The sequence below is a fragment of the Dendrobates tinctorius genome, unplaced genomic scaffold (assembly GCF_039654945.1).
Source record: "Dendrobates tinctorius isolate UK_male_01 unplaced genomic scaffold, ASM3965494v1 ptg000199l, whole genome shotgun sequence".
Lineage (NCBI taxonomy): Eukaryota > Metazoa > Chordata > Amphibia > Anura > Dendrobatidae > Dendrobates > Dendrobates tinctorius.
This window is the reverse complement of record NW_027361866.1, coordinates 13337237-13349550: the sequence shown is the minus strand read 5'-3', so window position 1 is coordinate 13349550 and position 12314 is coordinate 13337237. Positions and strand designations below refer to the sequence as shown.

The following is a 12314-nucleotide window of genomic DNA, read 5'->3' as shown; positions in this document are numbered from 1 at the left end:
TCTTGCGTTGAAATCTCTTGTCAGTTTTTCTTTTCCGTCCACATCTAGGGAGGTTAGCCACAGTGCCATGGGCTTTAAACTTCTTGATGACACTGTGCACGGTAGACACAGGAACATTCAGGTCTTTGGAGATGGACTTGTAGCCTTGAGATTGCTCATGCTTCCTCACAATTTGCTTTCTCAAGTCCTCAGACAGTTCTTTGGTCTTTCTTTTCTCCATGCTCAGTGTGGTACACACAAGGACACAGGACAGAGGTTGAGTCAACTTTAATCCATGTCAACTGGCTGCAAGTGTGATTTAGTTATTGCCAACACCTGTTAGGTGCCACAGGTAAGTTACAGGTGCTGTTAATTACACAAATTAGAGAAGCATCACATGATTTTTCGAACAGTGCCAATACTTTTGTCCACCCTCTTTTTTATGTTTGGTGTGGAATTATATCCAATTTGGCTTTAGGACAATTCTTTTTGTGTTTTTTCATTTAAGACAAATTAAATGAAGATAATAATACCAAAGAATTTGTGTTTGCAATCATTTTCAGGAAGAAACTGAGTATTATCTGACAGAATTGCAGGGGTGTCAATACTTTTGGCCACAACTGTAAGTTAAAAGGGTATTCCCATCTCCAAGATCCTATCCCAATATGTAGCAGAGATAATAATATTAGCAAATACCTCCAATTAGAAATGTTTCACTATATCGCTTACCCCATGTGCAGGACATTGCAGTAGCTTAGGTATCCATGGTTACGACCACTAACAGCTAACTAACTGTCACTATATGAGTGGTCATAACCATGGATACTCGCAATGCTCTGCACATGGGGTAAGCGACTTGGCAAATCAGAAGAACTGTACTACATTTCAAATTGGAGGTATTTGCTAATATTATTATTATTATAACACCTACTACATATTGGGATAGGATCTTAGAAATGGGAATACCTTTTAATTTCATTTAAGACAAATTAAATGAAGATAATAATACCAAAGAATTTGTGTTTGCAATCATTTTCAGGAAGAAACTGAGTATTATCTGACAGAATTGCAGGGGTGTCAATACTTTTGGCCACAACTGTATGTAAATCTGGTCTCCATTCATCGTAAATGAAGATGATTTTGTCGTCTTCACTACGTAAAGCCCCCTATTTGCTAATCTCCGTCCACTTTTCAAAAATGTTGCTGGTACAGGAGTAAAAAAAAAAAAGTCCAAATTTGTAAACAGTTTTACACTAGAATTTAATGAAAACTGTTTTGCGGAATCGGCCCTCTAGTTTTTTTTGTCAAGTGGGTGTGATCCTTAAATCTTATCTATGGAAGTCTTTTTTTTGAGGACTCTGACCACTTGGCTAAAAAGGCTTAATTTATGTTCAAGGATAAATCGCCTAAGAAACAGAGAGGTGCAGTAACAAAAAAATAATGGAATATTTAGGAAAACAGCTGTGAAAAAAAAACTTTAGTGCTAGTGACAGGTCATCTTTAAAATCTTTATTCTGAGGGGAAAAGTCCTATACAAGATCTGAAATTCAAGAATCCTTCTTACACTAATGATGGGGTATGATCCCATAGCCCCATGGCGTCTTCAACCTGAGTTTTTCCAAGCAAAGCCTCTTCAAGAATATGTCAGTGGTCTTTTCCTGGCAGCTTTAGGCTATGTGCACACGCTGCGGATTGGTCTGCGGATTTGTATCTGCGGAAGCGCAGGTAAAATGACCTGCGGTTTTACCTGCGGATTGACCTGCGGTTTATCACCTCTACAATGGAGGAGATGGTAAACCGCAGCAGAATCCGCAGATTAGAAGTGACATGTCATTTCTTTCTGCGGATTCAAAACCGCAGCCTTTCCACAGTTAAAAATCCGCTGCATGTGCACAGCAGATTGTAAATCCCATAGGATAACATGCTACTGTACAATGCCTGCAGAACTGCTGCAGATCCGCAGCGGATCCGCAGCAAAAACCGCAGCGTGTGCACATAGCCTTACCGTCGTTTTTTGCTGCCAGCGTCTTTTCTCTTTTTTTACACTTTAGTGTCGAGCGATGCAACGTCGTAGTGGAAGCCACCTGAAGATGTGTAGGTTAGTTTTTAACCTCTTCACAGGTTCCCAACCCTAAAGCGGTTAAAAGAAGTAACAAAAAAACAAGTAAGTGCACAGCAGTGTCGTTTTTACATTGCTGTGCACTATGTGCATTTTTAGCTGCGGTTTTATATCACTTTTTCAGGTTGATTCAAGGCAGCATCCATCTGAAAAAGATAGCCATAATTAAGTTTTTAGATGAGAAAGGGGATTGTCACACCTCCTTGAGACAGCTGCACATGATGCCTAGGAAAAAAAGGCTCCGATGCATAAGCAGCGGCATTTTTCAGGCCAATCTTTGAGGCTGTGGGGTGGATGATGCCTCTTAATGAATTTGGTGAGGAGTGGCTCACTACAAATCTTCTTCCAATCAGTAATATTTCTGGTGAAAGGTACAGAACAGCTCGTCATGAATTTGATGGATTGTGGAATAACAACGGAGCTGGGTTAAACTGTCTGAAGTCACAATTTTTCTGCACAAGTCCATGTTGTACAAAAATCTGTTAACCTCATGGGCAGACAAGAATGCTTTCCAAAGAAGACTATATTTGAACTTGGAAAATATGAGCTGTCTGGTTCTACATTCATTCACAATCTACGTTAAGAGTTTTACCTTTCTGAATGTCTGGGCCTTTGTGGTGATCCTGACCAATAAAGCTTGCTGTAGCTTTGCATTACATGCGCCGCCATGTCATTGGGGGGTGCCTGTAGTGGAAGTGCTAAATTATGTATTTTAACCTGTTAGATGGGACGACCCTTATGTAATCCTGCAATGTTATTTAATGAAAGGAAGAGATCCTTACATTGCAAAGAATACACGTGCCGTATATCAGAAAAAGAGAACAGGTAGAACAATATCATTTTGGAGGAATTTAAAGGTCTTTGTTGTAATAAATTAAAAAAAAAAATAAATTTGACACTGGCTGCAGAGTTAATGTGGTGTTAGTGTCTTTCGATGGCTAAGTGATTGATTGGCACAAGGATAGCGTATGGCAGAGGGGAAGGTTACTTTAGCATTGATTTGTTGGACAGGTTCACAACTGATTTTCTGTACAGATATAAGCTATATAAAATAGTTCTCTAATTTTTATTTCTTGCCTGAATTTTGTATTCCTGCCTACTTTAGAGCATTTATGTATGTATTTTTTATTTTTAGGAGATGCCAATAGACAAATCAACGATCTCAAGTTTAAACTCACCAAATCCACACAGGAGATCACCGCCCTGGAACAGAACGTGAGTTCTTACACAGATTGCATGAAACGTGGCTGTTCTGTCTACATCTCTAACTCTGCTATCAAAGGAGTCATGATCTTTTAAATAAGTAATTTTTTTAGGTTTTTCTACTCATCTTGAGCAAACAAAACAAAAATTGTCCCTATACCCCAAACATCTATCTCCTCTCTTTATGCTTCTCCTAAATTCAATGCAATACAATGGGAACGTCCCAAAGATGGTAAAAAGTATCATACTACTGTGCAAATAGGTATATTCAGAGAATGGACACATGTAAGATTTTAGTGGTTAAATAATGTCCATCACAGGTAGTTGCATTAATTTGCATCACATCCTGGTGAAAATTTTTATTTTGCATGTTGTGCTTCTCTTTCTGACCACTGAAGCATTTATAACGCGTTCATCCATTGATCGGGTTCTATAGGCCACATGTCACCTTTCCTTTTACCTCTTAGTTGGGATGGAAATTTTTTCTGTAAATGTAGAAAAAATGTTTGTCAAGAATAGAAATCATAGATAAGAGCTGACATTATCTACAATATCTGACATTGAATTTTGTAGCATTTGCTAGTACAGTACATGCATGGCATAACAAAGCGTACTTATGGAATTGAACACTGGTACCGTAATCACTTTAACAATAATTGATCTATACTTTTTGCATAACCATGTATCAAAACCTTCCAGAGAGTTTAAATTGAACATGTGATCTTAATGTTTTGACTTATTGATTTGATGGCGTGCATCTCCCAGAAATGTATGGTAAACTGATCTAAAAAGTTCAGCCAGTCTTATAATAGTACATGACTCCTGCAAAGGAAATGTATGCCTAGCCGGAGCTTCCCTAGGCCATAACCGCTGATCACCCAAGGTTCATAAACCTAACAACAGAGGCCAGCTTTTTTTTGCAGGTGCAACAGCTTGTTCAAGGCACATTCAGACATCCATTTTTCATGTACGAGTTGTATCCATGTTTTTCATGGATGGATCTCAAACCTATTATACTCTGTCTGATCTGAGTGTGGGATCAAAATTGTCAATGCAATTCTATGGGTTCATGAAAAAATCAGATGCCATCCATGTACTGTCTCTTTTTTTCATGGACTGCTAGATAGAAGAAGCTGGAGAAATCTATTTTTTTTTTTCTCGGCCAAAAAAAAATGGATTAAACTCTGGTCAAACTCTGTTTACGCTCTTCTGAAGCTCTGAACAAATGAAATGCTCTTTCCACGTACAAGAAAAACATGGACGTCTGAATGATGGCTAATGATTACTCATCAGAGAAATATTGATGACATTTGGTGGAATCTCTGAACAAAACTAATGAAAGTAGGAGCGTTTTTCATTGATGTTTGAATGAGCCTTTAGTGTAATTGGTTTTTGACTGTTTTTCATTCTTTTAGATTATTCGACTTGAGAGTCAACTAACCAGGTATAAGTCTTCAGCAGAAAATGCTGAAAAAATAGAGGATGAATTAAAAGCTGAAAAAAGAAGATTACAGAGAGAGGTGAACACTGGTTGCGTCTGCATAAATAAATGTATTATACCTTACTTTTTTCCTATTAATAGTGTAAGGCTGTGTTCCCCGTCCGAGTCACAGATTCCATCATATTTGATGCAAATAACAAAGCTACATATATTTTTTTCTCTCTCAAAATAAGATATCTTACTGAACTGGACGAACCCTATGAGGCGATAAATTAACATTTCGCCTCAAATCAGTGTCCTAAAGTGAGCTCCACTAGAACCCCAGTCACCCCAATGGGATAGAATTACGTCCCCGCACAGAGGGTAGTTGGCTATCAGATTCCCTGCTCATTAGGTAACAACACTGATGACATGGACTACGTTAAAGAAATCGCCCTTTGTGATTGTCTCCAACCTAGGAACAGTAACTCTTTGCTATGCTGGCACCAAGAACAAACTGAACGCCAAATATGTTAATGCCATCAGTCATGGGACCAGTATATCCACCTGACTGCCCTCTTGGTTTCGTGGGAAGAACAGCCTTTTATCTAGACATAGAGGTCGACAGGTCATTAGACAAATTAGGCTTTGTTCTCTGAAACATTGCTCCACACCTGTCTGCAGCTATAGTGGTATTTCAGCTGCTCCGCTTTTTATGATTTTTTTGATCTTTGTTTTTTTTATTAATATTTTTGCTTATAGCTGTAGTAGTAACTGAATTTGATTATTTCTGCTATATCTTCGTTCTGTGATTAATTTATCGTTTCTCCTCTTTGTAGCTTCGTGCAGCCTTGGATAAAATAGAGGAGCTTGAAGTAGGCAATAGTCATTTGATCAAACGACTGGAGAAAATGAAAGCTAACCGAAGCGCTATTCTGTCTCAGCAGTGAGCCCCGCTGGTATAGTGGTCTATGAACTGTGTGCATATAGGAAGGAGCGCAGGGTGTGCCACTTGCCCAGGCGACTGTTTCTATTGAAGTATCAAGTGTCAGCCATACGCACTATAGCAATGATGCATAACAGATGGAAGGGTCTTTTTTTGCCTATACATCATTTCTTGAATCTTTTCCATTTTTGAGGAAGAGAAAAGTAAAACACATCTTGGTAGGTTCATGATGATGATAGTGCATCTCCTTTGACACCTCCAGGAACGGAGCACACAACTATGCTGAAGCTGCTCACTCCAGCAGCGCTGAGCGGCGGCGAAAACGGAGTCTAATCACCGACTGAAAAGGTGGTTATGTCCTGTAATAATAACCATCGTTGCAAGCTCCTCATGTCCTATGAATGCAGAGGTTCTGTTACTATGAGCATCTTCCAAAACCAGCTATTACATTTCCCTAATATTTATACCCATCATGGGTAAGACCATTAATTCGGCAGGAAATGGCTCTTATTTGTGGATCTTCCATGGAATCTATGCTGAATTTTGCTGTTCCCAAAAAAAGCACAATGTAAACTAAGCAAAATTTTATTGAACATTTGTGTGGAGCACAGCTGTGTTATTTATAGAAGCAAAAGGATGTCCGTCCCGCGTGTTTATCTGCTTCACTCTGTAAGTGATTGGATCCGCAGAGGAGCAGGACATGTACCTCCTGGCGAGCCCGGCATTATATGGAAGCAGAGGCCAGCATCTCTTGTCTACCAATGATCCCATGCTGGTTTTGTATTGTTCGATATAATTATTATATAGGTTGCCCTCATCTGCCTTGAGCCTTTTTCAGACAATTGGAATGTTTTGCTTTTATTTATTTTTTTTTTTTTGGGGTAGCCATCATGCAAAAAACACTGAAAATGGAAGGCGCCCAAAGATTTCTGAACGTGTTTGTACAAGTGTGCTATTCATTTTCTGGATTCACAAGCCATTGAAACACAGACTTACAGTATGTGGTATGATATGTGCATTCCCAATGCCATACGTTTTTTTTTTTTGTTTTTTTTTTAGGAAAGTGGCCTTACTTGACTTGTGCTGGACTCTATATGAATGAGCATGAAGCTGTAGAACTATCACGTCTTCACTGGAGTTTTCTCTTTCAGGTTTAATAAAAAAAAAAAAGAAATATGTTTCACTGAATAAAGGAGGAAGCTGAAACTGTGAAGTTGCATGTTTACTTTTTTCAGTTCATGTAGAAAATGTATATTGCAGTATAAGGTAACATACAGGGTAAAAAAAGCTGTGGGAAAGGCTTCCTGACTACACTCGACATGTGGGATTCTATTAGGACAGATATTCAGGAGCTTCCAGAGGACTCCTTTCTTCCAAAGTCTTCTAGACATAAAGAGAAGTAGAGCTGGAAAAAGGATGGCGGGGCAAGTGACCAGAAATGTCATCCAGCTTCCTCCATAGTCGTACACATTGCAAGCGAAACGATTGTGGCTGAATGACATTTCTAGTCACCTGTCTCTTCATCTGCCACCAAACTATGAGCTTATGGTGCCATCTAGATCAGACAAAAGGTTGACTGAGCTACTGATTACCCCATATGTGACTGTACAGTGCTGCTTAATCTGGATGGACATAGCGCCATTTGCCTCCTGGAGCACAGATTTTCCCAAATTTCCATATACAGAACCTGTAAGTGCTAGAAGAGCAGAATACCCCCTCAAGTGACTCTCATTTTGGAAATTATACTCCTTTGGGAATGTATCTACAGGTTTAGTGACTATTTTTACTCCATGGGTGCTTTCCAGAAATAAGCAGTAGTAGATGTTACGGAGTGAAAATTGCAAACGCCAATTGCAGTGCCCAGTACATTGTAGTCACCAGTACGCTGTAGTACCCAGTACATTGTAGTGCCCAGCTCATGCTTCTGGAGGAATGCACCTGTAATATAGGCAGGCTATCATCGCCATACACAAATTACAAACATGGATGCTAAATGTGGTTTAGGCACACTGTGGGGCTCAGAATGAGGAGGGATTTGGGAGAGCAGATTGTGCTGATTTTTTTATTTGTTGGGGGGGCAAGGAGCCATAGCGCTTTTCCAGAGCCTTTGTAATACCAGTAGCATGGAAGCCCCATATATTTCCATTGACAGATAACTGACCTGAATATGGACTTGCTATTTTTGTGGCTTGAATTTAAGCTTTTTTGGGGGAACATTTTAAATAACATTTATGATCACATTTATCCTGCACTCTATGCTGAGCCCATATAGTGTAGTTTCCATCTAAGTCTCCGAGTGACATGACTCGGATGAAACCTCACAAGGCATCAATTCACTATAATGAGGCTGCAGAGTTACTCTGGACTCCGCCTGGCCTCTGTTCAGCATTGTCTTTCTTTTTAGAGGTGGAAAAAAACTGTTGCAGACCGTAATTCTATGCATCCATAAAAAGACGGGCTCCGCCTAATCAAAGGTCAGACGGCGTCCTCAGTGCTTCCATTTGCCTCATTATAGGTAATGTTCCACCTGGGGGTCCATCTGAATCATGTATTTTAGAGATTTACATGGAAACCCAGGAGCAAGCATTCAGTGCTGAGCGCGTGATAAATGTGAGCCGAGCCTTACTGTGATCTTTGGGAGGCAGAATGAAAAAATCAACATCAGGTGATGAATTGGTTTTATTTAATTTTTATGCAGTTCCTCTTGCGGTATAAGTGATTAGACGACTTTATTCTTTGGGTCAATGCGATTACAGCGATGCCGGATTTATATTCGGATTTTAGGTTTGCCTGCTGTCATACACTAAAAATGATTTTTTTTTTTTTTTTTTTTTTTTTGCAAAAACTACTTTCTGCATCACCATATTTTGGTAACCATTATTTTTCAATATCTCAGCTGTCACCCCATTTATCAGCTGCCGGCACCGCCATCAGGGGCTTATCTAAGCCCCTGATACTAGAATATGAAAAATGGGGACACTGGTCATTGGCACTTTAATATACAGCATTCTGTAATGCTGTAGATAAGCCTCCGATGTAACCTGAAAGATAAGAAAAATGAGTTACATCATACTCACCGGGAGGGGGGGTGCGGTCCGGCGCCTCCCATCTTCTAGCGATGACGTCCTCTTTGCTTCCCGTCGCTGCTCCGGCGCAGGCGTACTTTACCTGCCCTGTTGAGGGCAGAGTAAATTACTGCAGTGCGCAGGCGCCGGACCTCTCTAACCTGGTCCGGTGCCTGCGCACTGCAGTAATTTACTCTGCCCTCAACAGGGCAGGTAAAGTACGCCTGCGCCGGAAAGCAAAGAAGAGGACGTCACCATTAGAAAATGGGAGAGACCGGACCGCTACACCCATCGGACCAAAACCGGACCCGGACTACCCCTGGGTGAGTATGATATAACTCATTTTTCTTATCTTTCAGGTTACATCGGAGGCTTATCTACAGCATTACAGAATGCTGTATATTAAAGTGCCAAGGACCAGTGTCCGCATTTTTCATATTCTAGTATCAACATACCAAATTATTAGCTGACACAATAAGAGAACAATGTGGACAATCACAATTTAAGGGGAAAACTGAGCAATTGCTCCAAAAGAAGCGACCAAAAAATCCAAGATAAAATAAATGGTTTTTATTGCACTTATTAGGACAAATCCAGACACAAAAGGGGCAATGGAGTGAGGACATCCCCAAACCGCATGGGCATACAGAGGGTTACTGGACAGTCAGAACCAATACATCATACATATATAAATAAAATACAATATATAAAATATTACAAAGTGCATATAGTACATATATATGTATGGTCAAATAAAGGTGCACCGCCAGAGAAAGTATATCATCATATCTCCACTATCCTAAGGCTAGATAAGTTAATCATTACCATGTAATACACTTCACCATGGCTTAAATGCCTAGGAGACGCCTAAGGCTGTGTGCACACGCTGCGGATTTTGCTGCGGTTCCGCAGCGGTTTTGGCCGCTGCGGACCCGCAGCAGTTTCTGCTGCGGTGTACAGTACAATGATTCCCTATGGGAATCAAAAACCGCAGTGCAGACGGTGCGGAATTTTCCGCGCGGATTATCTGCGGTTTTCAATCCGCAGAAAGAATTGACATGTCAATTCTTTCTGCGGATTCTCCTGCGGTTTGCCATCTCCTCCATTGAGGAGATGAAAAACCGCAGGGCAAAACCGCAGAGCAATCCGCAGGTAAAACCGCAGGTCTTTTGACCTGCGGTTTCACCTGCGGATTGTACAAAATCCGCGCGGATGAATCCGCACCTTTTCCGCAGCGTGTGCACACAGCCTAAGGACAGATACCAAATTACGGAGCATAGCTATTTACCTAGTAAGTGGAGGGCACAAGGTCCAGCGACCCAGTGTAGTTACTGTCTCAAATGCGTACACCTGGCCGTGGTGGGACAGCTTTATATTTTTTTGATCAAAACAGTGTTTACCAAGTACCCTATGTTAATTATTTAATGCACTTGCTTTTTTACTTATTTATTTTCATTAGGGTATATACACATATTGTTTTTTCCCTTTTGGTTTTGCTTGCTTTTATGGCCAGTGTGAACATGCTTCTACATCATGCATGTCACTCAAGTCTACTCCAGTTGTCTTTTTGTTTGTCTATACCTCATGTAGCAGATACAGACTGATAGGTATAAATAAATAAACACTGGCGCGTCTACATATCAAGTTCACATGTATGGTACCAGAACTCGCAATAGATTATTGTAAAAAGCTGCAGGTGATAAGACAGGTTCTGTGTGTGCCTGTTATAAACTAAGTACACAAGGGGTAATAGTATCACCGCGCTATTGGTTCTGAGTGTGGTAAAGATATACTTTACCACTCTTAGATACAGACTGATGTATACATCACATATACACTGAGGCTCTACTGTATACTTCATATAAAATGCAAAGTATGCTATACATACATCACAGAGGAGACACTGAGACTGCTACAAACATCTCAAAGGATACTGTGGCACAGAAGCGCAGAGCATCCTAAGGCTGAGTGCAGACGGAGTTTTGAGCCCTGCGGATTTTTCCGTGCAGAATGGAAGAAAACCGCAGGTCAAATGACCTGCATTTTTCCTGCGGATTTCTTCCATTTTTCACGCGTTTTTCATGCGGTTTTCCATTGCGGTCTTCCCCCTGCGGATTTGGTAACAGGGGAGATAGAAAACCGCACAAAAGAAGTAACATGCTGCGGATTTTGTACCGCAGGAAAACCGCGCGGAAAAATCCGCAGCGTCTGCACAGCGTTTTTTTTTTTTCATTCATTTTAAAGGTACTGTACATCACAATGCGGATATGCAACGTTTCTGCGCGGTAAAATCCGCTGCGGAAACACTGCAAGTCTGCATCGTGTGCACATGGCCTAACACTGCCCACAACATCATGACGCTGGAACAAACCAGTATCAGTACATAATTCAGCACTGTGTGTGCCGCCGCATTCAATAATGAAGCTGCTTGTATGATGCCATATTCTAGAGAAGAATCAACGGGCCGGCACTGCGACAGCTGGGTTTTTTCCTCAGGGTGGGGTCAAATGATGTCGCTGTTCGGAGGTTCTCCACCCCTGCTCTAAAGCAGGGTTCTCCAACTCCAGTCCTCAAGGCCCACCAACAGATCATGTTTTCAGGATTTCCTTAATATTGCTCAGGTGACAATTGCTTCACCTGTGCAAAACAAAGGAAATGCTGAAAACATGATCTGATGGTGGGCCGTGAGGACTGGAGTTGGGGAACCCTGCTCTAAAGGTTGTGGAGGGAGGTTGATCTGTGGATGAAGAACGACACCAGCGAGAGTGCTGCCCAAAGCTAAGCCGGCGTCAGCTGAAAATTTAAATGAATGCATGATCATGAATGCAACAGAGGCAGCTGAGGGGCCATGGCTGAGACCTCTGAGACGAAGACCCTACCCACAATCCCACTCACAAGTCCCATTCAGAAGCAACAGAAATTTCTCATGATGATTTAACGAAAACCTGGCTGCAGATTTTTACTCTAGGTATGTATAAAATCAGTATGACAGCGCCATTTTGCCAATACCTTTAGATTACCATGGATGATCCTAATGGCAGGTTCTCTGTGAAAGAGCTACATGTGCTTATAGTGCTTATTATATACCGTAGTTTGGGGGTGAAATCCTGTCGACACATTGAATTTATCGTTTCTTGAAGAGTTCTTATTGGTGTTTTCCGAGCTTTTTTTGGGTAGATTGTGGCTTTTATCTGCCCTGCTGAATGATTCAAGGTCCAAAACATGTAGCTATTCAATTGTGGATTTATTCAACGCGTTTCAAAGTACACGACTTCTTCATCAGGAACACCTCAATGTACAGACGTTACAGGACATCTATTTAAAGTCCTGTAACGTCTGTACATGTACATTGTGGTGTCCCTGATGAGGAAGTCGTGTACTTTGAAACGCGTTGAATAAACCCACAACTGAATACAATACTATAAGTTCAATCATTTGTTTCTCGGTTAAGACCCATACATTGAGCTTTTTTTTTAGCACATTTGGGCAGTTTTCAGACATTTTTTAACATCTATTCATCAATGAACAAAAAAACAAGGTTTTTCTGATGCAAAAACGCTGACACAACGCTGAAAGAAGCGC

General features: G+C 40.8%; 1 protein-coding gene across 2 annotated transcripts in view; it reads left to right on the top strand.

The window, feature by feature from the left end:
• Positions 1-6876, top strand: part of LRRFIP1 (LRR binding FLII interacting protein 1) — a 175752-nt gene extending 168876 nt beyond the window's left edge. For both annotated transcript variants that reach the window (XM_073553265.1, XM_073553266.1), the window contains 3 exons: positions 3234-3313; positions 4717-4821; positions 5561-6876. In XM_073553265.1, the coding sequence (XP_073409366.1) occupies positions 3234-3313; positions 4717-4821; positions 5561-5671 (296 nt within the window). In that variant the 3' untranslated portion in view covers positions 5672-6876. The remainder of the gene's footprint in view (positions 1-3233; positions 3314-4716; positions 4822-5560) is intronic.
• Positions 6877-12314: the final 5438 nt, after the last annotated feature.